This window comes from Vicugna pacos, chromosome 13 (genome assembly GCF_048564905.1).
Source record: "Vicugna pacos chromosome 13, VicPac4, whole genome shotgun sequence".
NCBI lineage: Eukaryota > Metazoa > Chordata > Mammalia > Artiodactyla > Camelidae > Vicugna > Vicugna pacos.
The window spans coordinates 3,849,881-3,873,826 of NC_132999.1; the positions used below are offsets into that span (position 1 = coordinate 3,849,881).

At 40.8% G+C, this 23,946-nt stretch overlaps 1 protein-coding gene across 1 annotated transcript in view; it reads right to left on the reverse strand.

Annotated features, from left to right (window-relative positions):
• Positions 1 to 23,946, reverse strand: part of CLCA2 (chloride channel accessory 2) — a 33,742-nt gene that overhangs the window by 5,632 nt on the left and 4,164 nt on the right. Inside the window, exons 3-13 of the mRNA XM_006205926.3 lie at positions 23,625 to 23,775; positions 20,910 to 21,018; positions 19,739 to 19,898; positions 17,495 to 17,722; positions 15,659 to 15,889; positions 14,137 to 14,314; positions 13,195 to 13,301; positions 11,082 to 11,306; positions 8,193 to 8,463; positions 4,541 to 4,711; positions 1,056 to 1,289 (exon numbers count right to left, since the gene is read on the reverse strand). Coding sequence (XP_006205988.2) covers positions 1,056 to 1,289; positions 4,541 to 4,711; positions 8,193 to 8,463; positions 11,082 to 11,306; positions 13,195 to 13,301; positions 14,137 to 14,314; positions 15,659 to 15,889; positions 17,495 to 17,722; positions 19,739 to 19,898; positions 20,910 to 21,018; positions 23,625 to 23,775 — 2,065 coding nt within the window. The remainder of the gene's footprint in view (positions 1 to 1,055; positions 1,290 to 4,540; positions 4,712 to 8,192; positions 8,464 to 11,081; positions 11,307 to 13,194; positions 13,302 to 14,136; positions 14,315 to 15,658; positions 15,890 to 17,494; positions 17,723 to 19,738; positions 19,899 to 20,909; positions 21,019 to 23,624; positions 23,776 to 23,946) is intronic.

Genomic DNA, 23,946 nt, shown 5'->3' on the forward strand with positions numbered 1-23,946 from the left:
GGTTACAGCTGTTTCCATTATACAAGGGATACGCCCATCCCCTAGTTTCAATCATTTCACATCTGCAAACTTTAAACTGGGAGAATCTAATTCAGAATGGAACATTTTTCACTTCCTTCTTCTCTGGCAAGAAGAGACAGATTGTGATAACAGAATTTGAAGGCACAACTACAATACTGACGTTCTCAACAGTGCAGAAATATTTGTAATTCAGATACATTCTGGAGAGAATAGTGAACAGAGAATTAGAAGCCAAACAAAGATGACCCAAGTTGAAAACAAGACTGGCAAAGGCCCAAGGTGGTCACTGTTACTGACTGATACAGAAATCTCAACCAGAAGCATTGTGAAATAAATCATTCAGTGTATAATCACAGACAGTTACGTTTTGGTAATGGCAGAGGTGTTGGAAAGATTATTCTTTCAGCTTATTTTGTTGAGTTGCTCTGGGAATCATGAGATGAGGTAGGAGGAAGCCTGAAGCCTGGCACAGGCATTAGAAGGGGAAAAGTGGGGAAGCAGAAGGAGGAACCTGTCGATGTCCAGGCAAGGGTAGGAAAGCCTCGAGCCAGGGAACCGGTCCCAGCCTCCCTAACAAAACCGACGGCCAGAAGTAGGAAATGAAAACGCACCCCGCTCTGCATGACTTGCGGGAATTATTAAGCCTCCCTTTGTACATCCTTGAACAAATATTCACCATCCAATCTTTAGAAAACTAATCACCTCCACTATTTGGAAGTCTGCTCTGTAATGCAGAGCCCATTTCTGCTGACTGGACCCCCGTTACACGTGGTGTTTATGTTCCCATCGCAGGTTTCTGTATGGTTAGCGTCAGTCAGTTTACCAGGGCCTCTTCAGCCCTGGGGGAGCTGACGCGCTCTCGATCCCACACTCCGGGATACGTGGCCTTATCAGTACTCAAAGCTTTTCATGACAGCCCTCTGCAGCTTTGTCACCTCTAAGCTCCCAAAGCGATTTTTACCCAACTAACCCTTGACATGATTATTGGAAATGTCACCTTGTAGGAAAATAGGTAGTGGAACCAAGAAACCTACCCTGGCCCTGATCAAAGTCGTCTCCAGGTGCCGTCCAAGATAAAGTCACCTCTTCTTCCACTTTTACGGCTTCCAGGTCAATAATTTTGCATGGTGGAAACACGTCAGGCTGTGGGCCGGCTGGAACGCCCAGCACGGAAAAGGCGCCTCCCGAGCTTACTCGGCTAAAGCCCCACTTTTGCTCCTTCTCACTCCTGCCCACTGATTTTCTCGGGGCATTCATCTGAATATTACCTGTGACACCAAAGAAAAGAACAGCCAAAATGACAAATTACAATCTCCTGAATAGCTTGTTTTTGCAGATTATTGAGAGGCATTTTAAGACCTTTTTTCCTTTGCTACATCTTTAGAATAACAGTTCGCTTATTCATTCATCTACTCATTCATTCAGTAAATATTTTGAGGGCATATGCTATGCCAGTAGCCATGGATAAAACAGTATCCTTCACGGACTGTAGAGTCATATTTATAAATGTACATTTACAAATTGTAATAAACGTAAGAAGGAAAAAAGCCAGGGTGCGATGAAAGAAAATAACACAGGGATATAATTTAAAGTGGCATCAAGCAAGTAACGTTTAAAGATTTCCTAGAAGGTGAGTAGGAATCAGCCAGGTAAAGAGTAGAGGTTTAGAGCACCCCAGGCAGAGGGAACAGGTTGTGTAAAGACTCCGAGGTGCAGAAGAGCTTGGCAAATTAGAAAAACTTAAAGCAAGGAGGAGAGTAGTTTGAAATGAGATGGGAGATGGAAGTTCAGGCAGGACTTCATGGGCCACTGGAGTGATTTTAGAGTTTAATCTTACGTGCTGTGCGGAAGCAAGGCAGTGATATGATCATGCTTGCTCTCCGACAGGTGCCTCTGGCTGCTGTCAGTGGAGAATGTGTCCTAGCGCAGAGAGCAGTGAGGCCACTGCGCAGCCCAGACAGGAGAAGACGGGAGCTTGGGCTGGGTGGTAGCAGGGGAGAGGAGGCAAGTGAGCATTTCGAGATGTATTTTGGAGATAAAATCAGCAAAAGCTGGTGGTGGATTTGAATATGGAATGATGAAGGAGAGAAAGCTGGTGAACAAAAAAGAATAGCTCTCAGGTTTGTAAGATAAGCAACATGGGAGGAGAAACAGGCTAAGGGGAGGAGACTAACCACTGAAGTTACAACATTTGTGATTCCTGTAAAACATCTAATTGACAATGTCAAGGAGCCAGTTAGGTATGGATTTTAAGATCAAAGAAGAGATTTTAGCTAGATTTATTCATTCTGAACCCATGAACTTGGAAGTTATGGATGTACAGATGTTATTAAGCCATATGGGTTAATGAAATTACCTAGTGAGAATTTCATCTGTAAAGATGAATAGCATTTACTGAGTTCCTGCTGTGTGCCAGGCACTTTAAGGACCTTACATAATCAAGTACTTAATTTTTCAGTAATGCCCTCATTTTACAGATGATGAAACTGAAGCACAGAGAAGCTAAGTAACTGGCCCAAAGTCACACAGCTGGTAAATGGAGGAGCTAGGTTTCAAACCCAGGCAGTTCAACTCCAGATAGAAGAGTAAGAAGGTTAGGACTCAGCTCTGAGAACTGCCAACACTCAGAGGCTTGTTAGAGAAGGAGGAGCTGGACAAAGAACCTGAGGTTAAGAGGTAGCCAGGAGAGTGTGGTACCACAGAAACCAAGAAACGGCAAAGGAGCGATCAATCAGCCGTGTCAGACACTGCTGAGATCAGGTAACATGAAGACTGATGTGTGTCCTTTGGATTTAACCGCTGGGTGGTCATTGGTGACTAGAGCCAGAGCAATGTCAGTGAGTGATGAGGGCAGGGCTCAGATTGTGGTGAGCAGAGTAGTAAACTAGATGTGAGAAGGTACAGTTAGAAGATTTAGATTTTATTTCAAGGAACTGAATGAAAAGGGGTAGAGAGGTGGACAGTAGCTGAAAGGGGAACAACAGATTTCTTTTTCATATGAGAAGTAATAAATCATGCTTGAATATTGTTCAGAGAGATCAGTAGTGTGGGAACATGCAAAGGAGAGCTCTCAAGGACCCTGGATGAGCAGACTGGATGGATCCAGAGCAGATCCAGCAGAGGCACTGGAGAGGAGAGAGAGGGAATAGACGCTGCTGTGTCTGGAGAGTTGGTGGTGGGAAAACAGCAGCTCCCGTTTTTCAATGCAGTGCATGCTCAAGGTCATCACCTGAAAATGAGCTAATAAAGGGGACACAACTGCATAACTGTGCAGTAGGCACGCCTAGGGAACCCGAACTTTTTTTTCTGTGTTGTTAAGGGCCTATATGAAGTACTCAGATAAAAGCAGAGTCGAAAATTACTTTTCCAACCTCACTGTACACTAGGTGTTGATATTTGCATCCTTTAAATTCATGGGTTTAAAAAAAGATCCTAGACCAGTCAGGAGCCTGCAGGCTCCCTGATGGGCATCAGGCCTTATTCTGCCTAGAGTCCCAAGTCCCTGGGCCTAGGTCTGTCTCCTCGTAGGCCTTTAAAATGTTTGATGTATAAATAAGAGAGGCAATATTCATTTAGAAATGAAATATTACATCTAGATTAAAAAAAAATCACATCTTTGTGGTAAAACCGTGTTACCGGGCAAATTGGTTTGTATTGGTTTTGAAGTAATACAAATTATTTTAAATACAGTAAATTGTGTCCTAGTCAACACTAAGAATGTCAGGAGATGCAAATCCCCTGTAGCATCTTAATTATGTTCTACTGAAAAGTACATATAGTACAAAAATATAGAATCTCATTATGGTCTAGTCCAAATGATTAGTTATTGCTGCTAACATGCATGGAAAGCAACATAAAGATTCTGCAGTTTTGCAAATAAGAATGATTCTAAATGCTTTTTCAGATTATTTTTAAAGACGATAGCATAATTCTGTTTGTTATACTTTAACCACTGTTTCCTGTCAGGAACTACTGTAATAATGGTGTTTAAAGATGTGTATCTTCTGTGTACTTAGCACTTTCATCTTGAAGGAAGACAGAAATATCTTTAGGAAGCTGTCAGTTGCCTGTAATATCCACATGTATTTTTTCAGGAACTCACTTCCTGTGTGGGTTGTTCGGGCTATTTCCTTTCTTCTTTAAAATGCTAGCAACTTTTTGCCCCTTCCTCTAGCCTAAAGCTCTGTAGAGGAAATACAGGAGCTGAAACTAGGAAAGCTGAATAAATCTCTTCGTTAGTAATTTTGATGAAACAGTCACAAGCAAGAGGTCAAAATAATGACTAAAGTGAAGGTAGGAGAAATCTGTGGGAATTACCTACTGCCTTCCTGGTGTCTGCTACCATGAGTCATTGAGGACTGAAGAGATAATCAACAAATTGTGCACTGACCTTTATGTAAAGAGTTTTGAAATTCCATTTCTCTCTCTCTCCCCCTCTCCCTCTAATACATGCACACACTCATCAGAAATACAATACATTAAATGATGTTATTCAAATAACAGTGCTAATGACCCTTACCGTTTGTTATGTAACCTGGTACATACATGGCGTGACTTCCTGCAGCAGAGCGCGCTTGGGCACTTATGCTGGGAGAGTGACTGACATGCACCTTCAAGCTGTATCTACCATTTACAGCAAAGGAGAAAAAATACCTCGAGTATATTCCATCATTTTTTATAACGTCAGCACCTGTTTATATATTAAAAAAAAACTCAGTGTCAACACTTGTCATCACAGTTGATTACTAATATTTAATTAAATCATTAACAATCAGATTTATCCCCCTGATTCTTCCCATGTTAGCATGTGCTGTTATGGTCACAGCTACTTTTGATATTATCAGGTGATTAAAAGTCCAATAGCTCCATAATTTCTCCTAGTGATTCCTTAACCTCTGAAAAATTATTTTCTAAAGGTGAATGAGTTGTACCTGCTTCAGTGCTAACAAAGCATTTAATAATCACCTTTAGAGCGCTCCTTCCTATAGTTGAAAATAGTACGAGGTTTTCACAGAAACCAAGCACATTCTTAAGCCTGTTTATAGTCACAGACCCTTCTGAGAAAAACGCTGTTCTCCTGCGGGGAGGGTGCAGCTCCGTGGCAGAGTGCTTGCTTAGTATGCAGGACTTCCTGGACTCAGTCCCCAGTGCCTCCACTAATTAACTAACCAACTAACCAACTAATTAACTAATTAAATAAATAAATAAACCTAATTACCCCCCCACAACAAAAAATACCTTAAAGAAAAAAAAAGCTAATCTCCTCCGATGGAATAAATATGTATGCATATATACACATTTTCATTCAGTTTCAAGGGATTTAGAACATTGAAGCCCTGATGGAAAAAAATCTCTGGCAGTTGATATAATAGCGTGAAATTATTTAATTTCCTCGTTAGAGGATACATGGAACTGTTGTTCTAGGTCCGCGGGGCTTGCTGACGCTGACTAGGGAGGTGGACAGGCTCTTGGTCTGTCCACTTCAGGAGGACGGACGTGCCTTGCTTCAGGAGGCATTATGAAAGCCAGGGCTAGGCTTCTTTGTTTTTGCGTTGATCCTCACCCAACTGCAAACCAAGTCCGTGACTGAATGGCTGGCAGGCCTAGACTCCAGGGCAGCGGTGGGAGTAGAGGTGGCCACAGTGGGCAAGCAGCCTGCCTGGTCCTGGAGTCAGTTCCGCTCACACACGGCACGCCCAGCCCTGTTCTCTGGCACTGCACCATCACTAAGGTGCTTCTAGACTGCCGCTAGCGAGGCAGGGCTGCTCCTTAACGTGAGGAAAACAGGAGTATATTTTATTAAAACAAAAAGTACTAAGCAACTTATGGTGATAGTCGTTTTAGAAAACTTTTTTATCTACTGGAAAGAAATTAAATATTGATATTTAGTGGTTTAATGATTAATCAGGTCTATCTTTGGTAAGAATTGATCAAGGAAAACCTCTTCCTCCAACAACTACCACTACCAGCGCTTTTAATCTCTGAGTCAGAAATAAAGGGGAAAGAATAAAATAATGCCATTTGCAGCAACACGGATGGATCTGGAGATAGTCATTCAAAATGAAGTAAGCCAGAAAGAGAAAGAAAAATACCATATGATATCACTCATATGTGGAATCTCAAAAAAGAAAAAAGAGGACACTAATGAATTCATCTACAAAACAGAAACAGACTTGTAGACTTTAGTAAAGAATCTTATGGGTACTGAGGGAAAGCGAGTGGGAAGGGATAAATTTGGGAGTTTGAGATTTGCATATACTAATTACTATATATAAAAATAAATAAAAAACAAATTTCTTCTGTATAGCACAGGGAACTATATTCAGTATCTTGTAATAACCTTTAATGAAAAAGAATACAAAAATGAATATATGTATATATGTATGACTGGGACATTATGCTGTATACCAGAAATTGACACATTGTAACTGACTATACTTCAGTCGAAGAAAAGAAAAGAAAGAAAGGGGAAAGAACACTGGCTTGGATGTGAGGGGACTTGTTTTAAAGTCTGGCTCTGCCACTTAGTAGCTGCAAAATAATCTCTCTGAGCCTCAGTCTTCTCATCTATAAAATGGGGCTGATTTATCTCACAGGGTGATTGTGATGATTACTTGAGAGTGTGTGTGAAAAAGTACATTTAAAATTATAAAACATTTGACAAGTATAAATTTTATTATTGTTTGTTAATTTTATTAGCAGATAAATAGTACTTCCATTATAAAAATAAGTATTAGACAACTATGTGCAAGTATTAAGTACTGAGGAAAAAAATCTAAATTTATACTTCGATGTTTAAACAATCTTTTCATTGTTTCTTTCATCCGGGTATAAGTGTAGACATCAAATAAATGAAATGGTTCCAGGAAATAAATATAAAAGTCTATTGAGTCTATTGAAGTGATCTTCCCTAAGAAAGCAAGATCTGTTGTCCAGGCCAGCTCACAGGCTGGGGCAAGGGAGGCGCATTTTGCAAAGTATAGTCTTGGATTATACACAAAAAGTGAAAGGTGGGGCCAGGGAGACACAGCCAGAGCCTGGGAAGTTCCTTTGGATCCACTCCAACAGGAAAAACAAGAGGACTTCTCTAGAATCCTCTGAGGTGGACTGGAACTAAACTCTTTAAACGAACTTTTGTTTCATAAATGTCATGCAAGATTGCCACGGTGAGAACCTAAAGGGTTGCCAAATCTAATACTCTTTAAAAATTTGATCTTTGAAACAGCAGAGGGAGGGAGTGTGATTTTACTGGGAGATCAAACACTGGGACTGCTAACTAGGCTCTGAGGTCTACTGTCATTCTGAGGTTTTAATTTAGGAAAAGAACAGAACAGAAAGATAAAATAACAAAAGAGTTTGTTTTTAAAAGTCAAAAAAGTTAGCCAGAAAGAGCCCAGGTGCTGCTGTTTGCCCAGACTGATGCTGTGTTGTCTGTGACGTGTGATGAGGAAGCCCTGAACCTTCCCTGTGCAGAATGAGTGCTTTGAAGGGGGGTTTTGTTTTGTTTTTAATTTGTTTCCCCAGTGGCGGGAAAGATTTATCCTGATTCCTCTGGGCTTGCTGGCCCGGTCTTCTTGTGACCAGATCACACATGTAAAAGGCCCTGGCTGTGCTCTCTGATCAGCCCAGCTACTTGGCTAAAGAACCGTCTAGGGTCGTCTCATGGGCCACAAGTTCAGTTTCCAATTTTCTCTTCACAACCAGGTCCAAGGAGAAAAAAATGGATTAACTGTCATTGCCTCTCTCTTACTGGGTTTTCACTTGCTATTTTAATTGTCCAATCTGATTATTTCAGTGAGTAGTAGAGCTGGTGAATCCTAGAGGAACATGGGCATGCCTGTTCCCGTGTGACCTTACTGAGCGTGGCCAGCGTCACTGGATACGTGGAGGCCAAGCCCTAGGGTTGGGCAACTTCTTCCCCCAACTCTGCCCACGCACAGCCACTCTAAGGGGCCTCGTGGAGATTGTCTTTTCCCAAGTTCACTTTTGCTTTCCTTGTGCAGATAGTGAACTGTGGCTACTCAGTGAGTCTGTGAGAATTTGAGAATCTCCTAAGACTAGGTGAGAAAAAGAGTTGAATTGGAAGAATTTTAAAGATAAGCTTAGTATTGATACTGTAGCATGAGAACAGCTCTTGAGAACATGAAAAATGACGCGACATTCTTTGTTACCTGCTCCATCATCAAAAAGTTCCAGTGTAACAGGATCTGCGGTCTCTGGCTCAATTGTAGCAGTTACAGTGGCGTTGGGTATGGGGTAAAGCCCCTTCCTCACGATTGCATAAATCATCATGGGATGGGGAAAATGGGTGCTGTCTCCTTCCACAAAGGCTTCGACAGTGGCAGGAGGCACAGCTGAGCGAGAGGCGCGAGAGGTCACTGTCACTTTCAAGGCTTGAGGAGAATGGTGGGTATTGTTCAGTGTGTAAGTCCAGAGCCCTGGCTGCCAAACAGAGACATTTGTTTGTCAAGTGCGAAGAAAAAATTCAACCCTTAATTTTAAAGCCTAAACCTAAACTCCTAGGGTTTTTTGTCCTTGATTTTTGATGATGCATTTTCTAAAATATACAAAAAGAAGAAATGTTAGGAAGAGTGATATTGGTTAGGAGATATGTCAGTTCCATATTTACATGGCTCTCACTGTACAACCCACTTTGTTAGGTAACCCTTTAGGGAATTATACTCTGCATTTATTTGTGGGGAAGGATACACCTTGATTCACAGTTTTATAAGATATGGTAACAATGTCCAGCTTTAAAGTACTTTACAAATATTAATCTGAGCTCCTTCACCCAAAAAGAGGTTCAATGTTTTTATTCCTTTTATACAATGGAGAAAATTATAGCAAATTAAGTGGACAATTATGATTTATGTGGAAAACCTGTACTAAAAGGCAACATTGCTATTCCTTCTTTTCTGTACCGCATGCCCAGAAATCTCAAGCAACAAAACCTAACTACACTATTAGGGACCAAGAAAAGGAACACTGTATTTTAATAGGTCAGGATTCTACAATGTCTATGATGAGGAATTTATAGAAAGATTGTTAAATGCCATTCTCTTTTGCCTGTCTGGGCTACCTGGGGGAAACCTGCTAAAGAATGCCTGAAAGAAAAAAAGCTTAGTAGGGGAGGGATAAATTTGGAATTTGGGATTAACAGATATGCACTACTATATATAAAATAGATAAACAACAAGGACCTACTGTAAGCACAGGGAACTATATTCACTATCTTGTAATAACCTACAATGGAAAAGAATCTGAAAAAGAATACATATGTGTATAACTGAATTACTTTGCTATATACACATGAAACATTGTAAATCAACTGTACTTCAATAAAAAATACTTTGGAAAAAAGTATTTTGCTTAAACTACAAGGTAGCAGAAATGTGTTCTTTTGATAAAATGATACATAAATATTCCTTTTTTCCTCATTTCTGCTGCTGCTCCTTCTTAGACTTTGGAATTAACAGGAAGAACACAGCTGAGCAGGAGGAAGAAGAGAGAAAACAACGGGTTACGGTTTAACTCTGGAAATTTAAGATGCCACCACACCCTGCCCAACCTGCTTCATTGGGATTCATATGGTTTTACTGTTTTCCAGTGAAGTCACAATTCATGCATCAAAATCATCTATCTGTCTATTTTTTTTTTTTGTCACAACAGGCACATGGCAGAAACCTCCACATGGAAAACTGCTATTTGGGTGTAATAAGTGTGTTGAGGCAGGGCACCTAATCCAGACAGAGGTCGGGCAAAAGCAGCAAGAAGAAGTAAAGTGTAGATCCTTGTGCCCAGATGTGAAAAGAACATGATGAGTGTGGAGAAAGGTGAGACAGGGGCAGAGATGAGAGAGTTTGGGGTCAGGGAGTGGGAGGTACAAACCATTGGGTCTAAGCAGCCTTGAGGGTGTGTTGTACAGCATGGGGATATGGCCAATATTTTGTAATAACTAGAAATGGAAAGTTACCTTTAAAAATTGTGTAAAAAAATTTCAAATTTTTACTATTATCTGGCAGAAACCAGAACATGAAGGGCTTGGTATGCGATAGTAACCACATGGGTCTTATCCTGAGACCATCAGAGAGTTTCGAGGAGGAGACACGTTCGATCAGGTTTGTGCTTCAGAAGGATCACTCTGACAGAGGTGACTGACAGGAAAGGTGCTAGCCCAGAGGGAGGGAGGCCAAGCAGAGGCTGTTGACAGCGATCTGGGGGGAGGACGGACCAACGGTGCTGAGGAGGGACTGCGTTCAGGCAACGCGAGAATGGACTTGACCAATTCACCACCCTGCTTAGAACCTTTAGTGCTTCCTTGTACCTGCAAGATGCAAACTCCTGCTCCTTTTACTGACTCCCGCATAACTGGCCTCATCACCCGCTCCTCTTTTCTCCCCCTAAATCCCCACCTTGCATGACTGCACTCTGTAGTTCATCCGCATCAAACTAGTACTTGTAGTTCTATGAAAAGCTATATTATTTTTCTCTGAGCCTTTCTACATGCTGTTTCCTCTGCCTAGAATGTCATTCACACCTTCGGTCCCTTAATCCTCCATATTTCCATTCTGATGTCTTCACTTCCAGGAAGCGTTCTCCTCCTCCCACTGCCTGAATATGCCTCCTGTGTGCTCTGAGTGCCCTGTTCTTATTCTTATTTTATTGTAAAGCACCTAGAACAAGACCTAGCACATAGTAGGTGCTCAAAAATTTGTATTACATATATTTATATTATAAACTCTAAGTAGGGTTTTTTCTAAGCATATAAATAGGTATTCTATGTCAAGAAGTAAGCAAAAAGAAATTATTTATACTATGTAAATACTGATTTCCACTGTTGAAGTGAGAAGCCTTTGGTATCCATTATTTAAAGTTTTGACCACATGTCAGTTGTTCCTCTTAAATTTTGAACGTTCACAAAATGCCCTCATATACCTAATGTAAAATTTTGACATATCAGCCTAGGGTTTCCTTTATGTAATGCGTTTAATTATGCTATTCAATTGGAAGTCATGACCTTGAATAAATGTTGTCCTTATGAACAAGCTTACCACGCTTACCTTAGCAGTCCCTGGAATCCAGAGACGAGCAGTCCGAAAAGCTAGGTTGGTGATGAAATCATCTGTGTGGTATTTTCTCCCACTAGGATCATACAGTACGATCTCAGGGGGACCGCCGGTTTGCCACGTGACTAGGAAGGCGGTGTCATTGCCCACGCGGCTGTCCACGGTCACGGTGCTTTTCAGCTGATGTTGAGCTTTCACATTTTCACCCGTACTCTCAAGCTGCTCAGGAGAATGTGTATGTGAAAGTTTCTGGCCTATACATAATTGTCCCATCTTCTACTTTTATGACAAATAAAATGAACTGGCAAAAATGAAAACAATTTAATTCTGACATGTCCTCTATTTCCATCAATTATTTTTCATAGAAAATATCTGCAAGTACAGTAGATATAAAATACTTTGTTACAGCCAGTGCACGTGTCACTTCATTATTCTTTATCGGGAGATTTTAGCTGTTCCCACACTTAATCTCTTACCCAAATCAACATTAGCCTCAGAGCAGCAATTCTAACAAGCTTTTTTTGATTTCTGTTTGTGAATGTGCTCTAATTAATTTGTATATAATCTGTCCAGATACTTTTCTGTATTTTAATAAGAAATCAAACATTGGCTTTCGGGTGGGTGGTACATTTGAAAAATCATTTAGTCATTCACAGGAAGCTATGTGCGTACTTGCTTGTGTACAGGTGCCAGGCACGGTGCCAAGTGCTTTACTTACATAATCTCTCTTAATCCTTATGAAAACCCCCTGAGATGAGTACTGTTTCTACCCACATTTAGCAGATGAAATGACTGAGGCTTAGAGAAGTAAGCTGTCCAGTGTCACACAGCGAGGAGGTGAACGGGCGTCGAGCCCAGGCAGGCTGACACCAGAGACCCTGAATTTCGTCATTGTGTATCCACAAAGGATAGAAGCCTATAAAAAACTTCAAAAAATTATACTTATTAAACAAATACTTTAACAGCCCTTGGTGGGATTGCTCAGACTTGGAAAAAGTGTAAAATTTTATTGGTGGACGACAGCAAAGACGTTGTGGATTATTTGTTCAGATCAATTGAACAAGCGCTTGTGGCTGCTGACTACAGTGCCTCATTCTGTGCTGGGCTCGGGGCTGTGGAAGGGGGTCAGATGTAGTTTCTGGTCACAGTCCAGCCAAGCTAATGGCATGCAAACAACCAGGGACAGGTGGCCAAGTTTGGGGACTAATTTGACTCATACGGATAATGTTTTGTTAAATTTTTTCTTTTACTTTTTAAAACATTTGTTTTTATCCCATATTATTAAACAGAAAATCAAAGGTAGAAGGATTATGCAAAAGAACCAGTTATTATCATTTATAATTCCCCTTTTTTCCACCTCTAATGATGGAAGTGTGGTTACTGCCTTTACTGTGTACATACAATCTTCACGTTAAATATTTTCTAAGAATAATTTACTGACTTCATTGTTCCCATCAAGCCATTAACTTGGCAAGTTCACTTACAATCTGCGAGGAAACAGCAGATGAAATTCTATTCAAAACATTATTTAGTTTTATTCAAATTATCTTTCAAGTACTTAGGGGGAAAAATTGGTCCTTTTTAAAAAAATGGCTTGAGTAAAGGAAGATTTTTGTGAGCAAAACCGAATTGCGGAAGTTGAAGACATCTTTAGGAACTTCTAGAATTTAATGAAGTAGATGATATTTTGCATATGAGGGAGGAGCTTCAAAGCAGGTTTTAAAGAATCAAGTAAAATGGATTCTGATTGATGGAAAGTTTGAGCTAAAACTAAACCCACTGACTCTTACTTTTCTCTGGGCCTTACCTCCACCCCATGCCCTGCCTCCATCCATCCCCATTCTGAGCCGCAGGGAAGGAGTAGGCTCCACTATAGACCTTGAAATTATGGGAAATGACTCCTAGGGCTGAGAAGTGCAGACATCGGGTAGACATGACGGGTGGCTCTGGGGATGTCAAGAAGCTCATTGAAAGTCTTCTCTTACTGTAACAAGGATTGCTGCATATTCAAATAAGGTTAATGAGGCAGTTAGCACAGTTCATCTGTTTTCCTTGCTTCCATCTCCCTCTCCCCCATTTGTAAATATAATATTGAGGAAACTCTGACCTGTATATGTTGTTGAAAAATGTCTCCGGTTCCAGAGGAAATTCTACTGAAAGCATCAATCATGCTACTGGAGCTGGGATTGTCTGGGACAAAGAACTTTAAACCTCCTGAAATACACAGTTTGGGTGTTAGCTGTTAAAATGCATAAAATAAAACAAAAATAAGATGATAGACTTTTTCTGACAAGCTTTCTTTGCATGAGAGGATGAGTCCGGGGAGACGCAGGGGCTGCGCTGGACGAGCTTTGCACAGCAGCCTGCATGACCATGGGGTGCACGGCAAACCACACGGGGAGCAGGCAGCCCAGGGCAGGTCGTGTCGTCTGTTCTGTTCACGCCGGTAACTGCAGGGTCTAGAACTCTGCCCAATACATGACAGCAATGCAACAAGCACTTATTGAAGACGATCTAGGTTAATTGCTACCTATTTACATTGCTATATATTTACATTTACATTCTGAAAATATTACTGTCAAAAATAATTCAATAAAACCTAACTTTCAATTTTCAAGTTAGCAAACCCAGTTTTACTGAATATAGGAATACAAGGTAAAATTACTCTGTGCCTCATTTAGAACAACAACAACAAAATCCGTATCTTAAAATACTGTATGTGTTCTTATTACAGAAGTTAGTGCATTTAGTCTTAAACCTACTTTTAGCTCTATGATTTTACATGCTCAGGCTGGTTTAACAAAGAAATAACAATAATGATATTTTCATTAGACGTATCTAGTTGGCATCTTCTAAGTTAAATATTAAAAATGTCAGCAGGTTTTTGCAATGAATTTTTGTGGGTTTTGTTTCTTTTTCCTAAAAGAATTGTTTATATTTTCTCAATTAAGCCGTGTATTCTGCTAACATAATCTAAGTTTCATGGTTGTTCCTTGAATATTCAAATTGAAAGGAAATGCTCTAAAATATGTTTTAGAAATTTACTTACCTGTAAGACGTGATACTTCCTCCAGGTTCTTAACGGCAGATGAGCCCAGGGCAATGGTGTGAATAGTTGACCCACTGCTGAGCACAGTGGGTAAGCAGTTGGCAATACGCTCATCATCTCCACTGGTCACTAATATCATCACAGAGCCGAAGGCTTTTCCATTCAGTTTTTCAACCACCTGCATGTAGGGTATCCGTCATTTGGAAGGAAATGTAATTCAGAATGCCAAACTGAGCAGAATTCACTCTCACTCCAAATTCCCCACCAGTGGGATGTGTGCCTCTTCCAGGTCCTCTGTAGCTCCCCACACTCCATGCCCTTCTCTACTCAGTTCTCACCTCACCCTGTCACAGCCCTTGTCACCCTACATGCCACTGCCTGCTTACCTGCGGGTGGGGACTCCTCCTGTTCAAATCACCACGCTCTGCCCCTAGTTTAGAATAGTGTCCATCACAGAAGGGGGAACATGATGGTGTGAGATCCTTGCTTCTGAGGTCCAGTAAATGGCCAATAAGAGGACCTGGAGCAGGGGCTCTCGACCTTGGCTATACATTAGAGTCAGATGGGAACTTTAAATTTTTTAAAGGCAAGCTCACACCCAAGATAAGTTAAATCTCTGGGGGTGAGATCTAGGCATCAGAACTTTTTAATCCCCAGATGATTTCAATGGGCAACCAAGGTTGAGAAACACTTGCCTGCAGGCAGCAACAATTGCAACTGTGTTTTTTTTTTTAATATATTTTTATTGAAGTATAGTTGGTTTACAATGTTGTGTCAATTTCTGGTGTACAGCACAATACTTCAGTCATATAGGAACATACATATATATTAGTTTTCATATTCCTTTTCACCATAAGCTACTACAAGATATTGAATATAGTTCCCTGTGCTATACACTATGAACTTGTTGTTTATCTATTTTATATATAGCAGTTAGCATCTGCAAATCTTGAACTCCCAATTTATCCCTTTCTACCCCTTCCCCTGTGTTTTACTTGCTACCAGATGTTCAACACAGGGCTGCATCCCCGATGTTGAATCCAAACTTGTACTGATTTAGGCGAATTCTGTTAATCTTAACAATATACTTCTGGCCTTAATTGATATTCATAGCTTGAGGGTTAGTATGACTATAGACAGGAGCCAGACATGCAGAGTTTGACTGGAAAATCAAAGGGTAACAACAGCCACAGAGAGGAAAGTCCCAGAAATGATAGGGATAGTGTTAGAAATTGTTCAGATGATGCTTAAGTTTCCCAGCATTGTATTCATTAATTTATGCATTCCTTCAACAAACATTTATTAAGCAACTATAGCATGCCAGCTATATTGCTAGGCACGAGGGGTTCAGTGGTGAACAAGACATGGTCCTGATCTTAAAGATAACCCATCCTTACTCTCCGATACTCAAGTCTCCTATGACTACATTGTAACAGATGGCCCCAAATCAGAAGCAACCTCAGATACAAAATAAAGGAAAGGAAAGTGACGGTGATCCAAGGCTTGGGGCGCCCTACTGTACCTCAAATCCCTTCTTCAGCCCTGCGCAGACGCTGGTTTCTGCATCGGCTGACGCAGTGGCAGGCAGGTATGAAATCAGCAGCTTTCGGTCCTCATCGTTGTTCACGTGGTGTAGCTGGGCTCGGATCTCTCCTTTGCTGTTAAAGCTGGCAATGCCCACAAAGGTATGAATTTCAACAATCTGCATCAAGTAAAATTCTGCTGCTTGTTGCAGTTGAAGGAGTCTATCAGCCTATGTTGCAAAAAACGAAAAAAGGAAGGTAACAACAATTGATTGGTAGACAAAAGTATGACTGAGTAACTCCATTAGCAAGTGTCCCTGCTAATTCTTTGGAGATGTCAGATTGTGATTTTATTTTTTTGTGTTGTAAAGAGTGACAATGCTAGAATAGTGTTTGATTATCTGCAGTCTCAAGGATGAATGCTTTTCAGGGAGGATGGTGTCGTTTGGAACTCTGACCCCTGACAAGCTGTTCATAACGTACCAATCCCTAAGAACACTTAATATCCACTATTTCTCTGCAACTCACAATTCAAAGATTGTAGAACCAACAGAGACTAGACTTATAACTGCTTCTTTTAAAACTCAGCCTAGGTAAGGGGAAGCATTGCGAAGACCTGATGGTAGAGAGAGAGGAGCAGCAGTCAGAGCATCTGTCCCGACACTGCCCTCTGTTATCACGGTCGTCTTAGGCTGAGCATTTCATCCGCAAATTGGGGATAATAATAATTCTTCTAGTTAATATAGAATTACTGCGAGGATCAACTGAGATATGTATATGACAATAGCTATACCTTGAAGTACTAAGTATAAGGTAATATTTATGTCCACGTTTGGGCAGGTGACATCATGGATGCAGTCACTAGGGTCCCTTGTTCTGAAGGCTGTGGGAGCTGCCAGCCGAGCCGCATGACCACCTGTGCAGTGGTGGCTGCAATCTCCATCTCCAGCCTACACATCCCCCTAATATGTGGACCTGCATTTCACGCAGATTAGGAAGCACCGCCAATTTAACACCCTGCAGGTCTCTCAGAGTCTACACACTTTGTATTTTTGTAATGTTTCCATGTCCTGTATTGCTTTAAATTATTTTAATTAAAATCTGAGGAAAGAATATTTATAAAGTCAAGCTTTCAATGGTCATGGACTAGCAATATTAAAAAATGAGGAGGGTGGGCCCAACCTAGAGTTTGTCATTTTTATAATGTACTTCACAATATAAATACTATCATCCTAATATCATAAAGAGAATAGTATTTTTATCTGGCACCAAGAGGGCTCTGTAGTTAAAATAAAGGATAGACCTTTACATCGGAAGAAGGTTGGCAGTATTCTAAGGTATGTGAAATAAAAGTCGTATTTTATGGCAAAAAAAAATCTTTTGGGTTACACTTGTTGATAGTCTTAACATTATATATTCTCCCTAAGAATGGAGAAGGAGATAAGAAATGAGCTGTTACTAATTCTGAATTTTGGATCTGGATACAATAGTATATAAGTGAGAAATAAGGTCGTTACTTGATGTCTGTCTATGAGTGGAATGTGGCCAGAAAAGAGCCTTTCATTACATGTCAGAGTTTTGGAAAGGATTTTGGTTGCAAAGGTTGCAATTAGAAGCAAAAGTGAGAGTTAGGAATTATCTGTGGATTTTATTTATCTGCATTATCTCCATTTCTGGGCCACATTCTCTCTCCTCTCCAAGGAAAGATGGTAGCCTTGACTCTTCCAAGCCTTTGGCTTCACCCATCCTTGCCTTTACCCTCTGAAAAGAGAAAGAATTAAAACCTGACAGAAAAAATAATCAACGGTTTATGACTATATTGGCTCAAACGTTACCTCCGCCATCTTGCTGGACACATCCAGCACTAAGCAGACCGCTCTGTCACCCGCCTGTACGAGGGAGAACACAGGGGGAGGTGGAAGCTCAGCCCCCTGCAGAGGCGAACTGTGACTGAAGTCGTCAGAGTCTGCAATCACATCCCACGCACTTCTGAGGCTGCACATTTGGTTCTGCAGGTTTGGAGCTTCTTGGTTGTGGGTACTTGCATTGCAGAACTCAACCACCTGGAGAGAGAATAAAGCCTATCAGAAAATAAAGGTACTCTTCTCCTATTAGACATACTTCTTGTTCTCAGCTAAAGGTGAAAAGGAAAAATGAGCTGAAACTTGAGAAATCAGAAGTGCTACAGCAATATCCTTCTTTGCTTCAAGAATTCGCTCCCATTTGCAAAGAAACCTTGGCACCCTTTGCTTGAAACACTGGCACCCTTGCCAAGGTCAACCTCTACTGAAGTTTATTTGTACTTAGACAACTGAGAATAGATCATGTATGAATATCTTACTCTTAAAAAAATTAAACAAACTCACTTTTCTTATCATGATAATCTGCTAAAGAAAACACTGCAGGAGATGTTATTTTGCTCAGCCTATTCCTTGGAATAGTATTTAGTAACCACTGCACCTTTATTGATCAGTCAACATATACTGAGCTAGTTCAAATACTGATCTCTATAAGAACAAGATAAGGAAAAAAACAACCTAAATCTACTTCCCGATCTCCCACTACCCCCAATCTGGAAATAGAGCTATAATTCATTTGATAATGTGAAACCTAGGCCAGCATCCCCTTAAAGGCATGATTTGCATTGCAAAGTAATGTGTTGTCATCTATTTCCCAGTGGCTACATTCCTACAAAGAGTGGATGCTTCCTGCTATCAGATTCATGGAAGCTTAGAGCTAAAAGAAATCTTACAGACTCTCTAGTCCCAACTCAAATATCTCAGAAAAGAAAGCTGAACTTCAAAAAGTGAGTAATTGCACAAGGACATGAGTTTCTTAGAAGGACGGGGAAACGAGGTAGAACCTGTTTTGTACTTGTTGTTTGTTTTTAACCCTTTTCTTTATAGTTCATGACTATGGTTAGGGAATTGTGAAACTTTTCTGACTGGATATTAATGAGTAGGTCTTTCAGATGATCACAAAGACAGTACCAAGTCACAAACAATGTAGATGAAATACATGGAATTAACTTGGCTTCAGACAGTAAAGCTGTAAATTAAAACCATAATGCATTGGACAAAAAATATTAAAAGTCATCTTAAAGTTACAGAATGAGTCTTAGCCTTGACTCAAACTGGACTGAATAAAAAAATTATCTTAAAAAAATAGAATTTGTCAATCTAAGGGACATTGGTCAACTGTAGAAACAGAAAACTTCAGAGGGGCACCGCCCAGGTGCTCCCAGCCCCACAGAGAGGAGGTGCCCCACTGACGGGAAGAAGTTGGTAAATACGTAGGGTTATGAGGGCTGATACCACTAAATCTCTGCGTCTCCTGACTCCCTCCTTTCCTGTTCCACACATTCAGAGCAGGTCTCTGGGAGGAACATGGCTAGTCTATGCTGATTCTTTCAGAGAGGAAATGAGCTGGCCAGAGGATGTGAGTGTCAGAGCTTCATGACAGTTAAGAGTATTCTTTTTAAATAGTAATTTTTAAATTGTGTTCTGGATTCCTACACTAGTCTCTTGTCAGGTAGTTAGTGTGGAAGACTGACGAGATTGAGTTTCTGAACCTGTGAAGCTAAGGGTTAGTTGACTTCCCTTGGTAACACCTGACTTTTCTTTTTTAAGGTCTAGACTATGGGAAACAAGGGAAAGAGAATTGGGAAATTCCATTCAAACAAGAATGGTATGCTACCTCAAATGACAGAAGTATAATCATGTGTTACATCACTCTCATTAACCCAATGAACTTTCCTATCAAAGGATACAGGAGCACCAACACATGAACCATTTATTTAGACGTCTCCAGGATTTCTCTTGTTAAATCACTTTCCCTGGAAAGCAAATAATCACTTTCTAAAGGAATCAGTTTTTACTGATCATCTTGGGCAGTGAGCAAGGAGAGCATGCTGAGGGTTTTTTTTAATCTATAAAGTAAAAATTAGATGAACTCTAAGGTCCCCCAAGCTCTAAAATGTAGTGAATCTTAATTGTCCCTTTGTTTACTTAAAACATATCAGCCTATATTGGGAAGAGATGGAATCTTATGGGCGTTTGTTACTCTAAGATCATACTTACAGAAGATAAACTTTGCATGAACATTATTGATGCAGTTGCATTTTGGGTGCTATTATATATAAACATGCATCCTTCTTTGAAAAGCTTGCTAATAATACAGTTTTCTTGGGGGCAAGGTCCTTTTTCACACACAAAAATGCCTGTGATGTCAGATGAACACCTAAAATGGGAAGAAAAATTGGGTCTGTTTTAGAAGTACTTAATATTTCTTTTTCGTTGGCTCATAAAATCATTTCTTTCAAGGACTGTAGATTGCTAGATACACATAAAACATTTTTAAAATGATTAAGGCAGATCAATAGAAACGCACTACACTCTATTTTAAAGCATTTGATTTGAATGAGTGGCTCTGCATTGCCAAGGGCTTTACCAGCTAACCAGGGTCCAAGCAAAAGCTTCCAGGACAACAACATGAACTTTTGGAGGCCCAAGGAAAGGCAAAAGTGGTGGTATCCTGAATCAGGGCTCCTTTGAGTTCATTACCATTGGATATCAGAGGAAGAAGAGAATGAACACATAATGATGGTATTTAAAAGGATTCCTTCCTTTATAAGCAGTCTCAAATGCTATCAGTGGGAAGAAAAGACAATACAACGTTAAGTGGAAGAATCAGTCAATATTTACCAAAATTACAGCTAAAGGTACCCTATGACCCAATGATTCTTGGGAGCGATTCGATCGATAAACAGATCTTCCTGCGTGTAATGGAAATGACTTCTGTATAGCATTAGAACCTGTAGTAATGACTGAATATTGGGAACAACCCATTTGCTCAACAACAGAGGACTGGCTGAAAAATTCTGGTATATCCATGCAATGGGCCACTATGCAATTAAAGTTAAAAAGAGTGAGGAAAAATACATATTCATATTTATTTGAACTTTCCTGAAGAAACAAGAAGAAGAAGCAAGAAAAATATACAAGAAACGAATAAAAATCGTTATGTAGAGGGGATGGACGGGAACAGGGAAAAGAGAGTAGTGGGAACATGATACATGAGTGTAACTTTTTATATTGTTTTGATATTTGAATCACATAAATATTTACCAATTTTTAAAATGTATTAAAATAAAAATTGAAAATTGTCAATTAAGCTTCAGCTGCCACTATAAATTCAATTTTAGGGTCAAAAAATAAACAGTGAATTTTAAACATGTGAAAAAGTACTAACCTTGTCACTTTAACTTGATTTTGCCCATTTATGTAGAAAGGTTTCTCACTGTTATATTCGTCAAACACACCCCAGCGGAGGTGGGCCCATTCATGAACAAACACTCTGCCTGTGGAAGAGAGCGCTTTTGCTTTGAGTTCCTTAAATTTCAACAGTGGACCTTGCTAATCAGGGAAGGTGTAACATCACTTGATAATACACACTCATTTCAAAGGGTTGACGTGCAATTCTTCCTCCCGCTTTCCTCTTCCCCAGCCCACCCCCATAATCTTCCGCTTTATTGCCCACCATCATAAAAGAGGCAGTGTGGAAATATGGTTAGTTCTGTAAGTGCAAACCAGTGATTTACGTGTTGAAATCAGTGGGGAGTCCCACGTCCTCTCACATCCCCAGGGAAGCTGCCTAACAGGTTTCTATTTAGCTTCAAACATGCCTGTAGGTTCAGGATTCTGGGAAAAGAAGAGAAGCCTACGGACTGAATGAAGCGTCTCCCCAAAATGCTCATGTTGAAATCCTCATCCCCAGTGTGAGTGTGGTAGGAGACAGGCCTTTGGGGTGACTAAGGCATAAGGGTGGAGCCCCCATGAATGGGATTAGTGCTTTTATAAAAGAAAGTGCACAGAGCTCCCTCCCTCTTTTTGCCATGACAGGACAACCGAGAGGACGCTGTCTGTGAACCAGGAAGTGGGCCTTCATAGACGTCAGTTCTGCCAGTGCTTAGCTCCTGGACGTCAGCCCCCAGAACTGTGAGAAAGACGTTTCTGTTGGGGATAAGCCTCCCAATCTACAGTACTTTTTTACGGCAGCCGAGATGGACTAAGACATCAAAGAAGCAAATAAAGCCTTGCTGCTCCTCAGTGTGTGACGCCCAAGCATGCCTACTGCTTGTTTCCTTGTAGGTGATTCTCTGCCTGGGGCAGTGATTGCAACCCTGGGGCCAGGGCAGGAAGAAGGAGCAGGAAAGATAATAGAACCTCCTCTCCAGCTTGGACGGTCCTTTCTCTTTCATTTTATCCCTGATTCTCTGTGTGTATATTAACTAATTCTTAGCTCGTGGAAGTCCTCATCCTCGGCATCCAATCATTGATAAGTTTATCTCCACCTCTCTAAATCTTGCATTTTCTTCTATGTTTAGATAAAAACTGGCTTATCCCTAATACAAGCTTTCCAGATTAACGCCCCTCCCAAAGTATACTTTTTTTTTTTCCCCTGAATTCTTTAAAGCTCTGGGAACCCAAGAAGTGTTTGCTGAGTTGACTCAGGCTCTGACATATTATGCAATTTTGGGACCTGGGGCCAAAGGAAGGGAGGGGAACCATCTAAGCTGAGAGTGTTAAGGACAAGCCTGTGCTAAATCATGGGATTTAGAAGAGTTGGTGAGGTCACATATTTGTGCAAAGATTATCAGCACCTCACACAGTTACCAAGAAGAAACCCTATTTTTATAAAGTTTTATAAAGTGTGTTTGATAGAGGGTGTGGCTAGTTGTACAGAGGATAATAAAATCTGGTTAGACTTAAACGGGGGTAACAGTGAAAACATCACTTGAAAGGCACTGCTGTATGTTAAAATCCAAAACGGAAAACTGAGAATTGGATACTTTGCCCTTCACCTGTGACTCTTCCTCACCACAGTTTCTTTCTCAGATGTCATCCACGGAATGCCAGTCTCCAAACCCTGATGTCTCTGTCAAACTCCGGTCATCCTTGTCCAACCGTGGGCCGGGTCTTCCCACCAACAGAGTCCACTGCTCCTCACAATCACTCGCCTAAATTCAGACTTTAGTGGATTTCGCCTTTAAACTGGTCCCTTCTATCTCTAATAAAAAACCCGGTGCTTTCCTTAATGCTGCCCACCCCCCAAATCCTTGCCTTTCACTCCAAAGCAGTGCTGATCTCTATTCCATTTTTCCCCTCTGGAAGATCTCTCACTACTTAGAATTGGATAAGATAACATTCTAAAAGCAAATAACACAGCACTTGGCACATAGGAAATTCTCTTGTCCTTACTGCCATCTTTCCTGCCCTTCCCATCTCACTGCCTCCGATCTTACTCAAGTCTCATGGTCTCACACCTGGACTTGCGCTCATTCTCCAGATGCCCAGTTTCTCCCTCTTTGACTTGAGGGACCCAGACCATCTGTGCAGCCAGATTCATCTTCTGATCGCCCCACTTTGATGTTTTCACTCCTATGCTAGAACCTTCAGCAGTGACTCACTAATGTGGGTCTTAGAGGCTCTCCATGACCTATTCCCACGTGCGTTGTAGCATCTTGTCCCACTGCTCACTACCCACAGTCTCTCCGCACCATCAGTGGGGTCTGCTGCTCCCCTCTGTCCAATGTGCCCTGGATTCTTAAGTTGCCTCAGCTACATTCAGACTCTTCTACTGTTCTCTCTCTTCTTTCCATTTATCAAAATGACATTTGACCTTGAAGGTCCTCTCCTTTGTGAAGCCTTTTCCACCACCTTTAGCTCAACATGTTCTCTCTCTTCTTGGAATTCTTGTAGCACTCCCTGTCTGGGCCACTCATCTGGTACTTAACCCTTTCTGGCTCACTTGGTCCCTCATCTTTTCATGGGCATGTGGTCTGTCTTCTCATCCAGATGGTAAGTCCTTGGCTGATTTCAAGTTCTCTGAGTGCCTTTCAGCACTAAGCACAGAATAGTGTAAATAGTGCTGTCCGAGGTCTATTTCTTGACTGGTCACACTTACCCCGCGATCCGTAGCCAGCTGTTAAGTCATCATTTAGTAGAAAGTCAGGGGTGAAATGAATGAATTTTCCTTCTTTTCCACACCCTCTGTATTGCAGGGTGGATGGATCATTGCCATGTGCCCCATACCAGTCAGTCACTATGACATTTGCCTAAATTAAAAGAAATATCTTGTAATACTCTGTATCTTGACTGTGATGTCAGTGACACAAACATCTACATTTGTTTAAATACTTTGAACTGTGCACTTAAGATATATGCATTTTACTATAGGAATTATATCCCAATTTAAAAACAGATTTTTAAAAAATAAATTCCTTTAG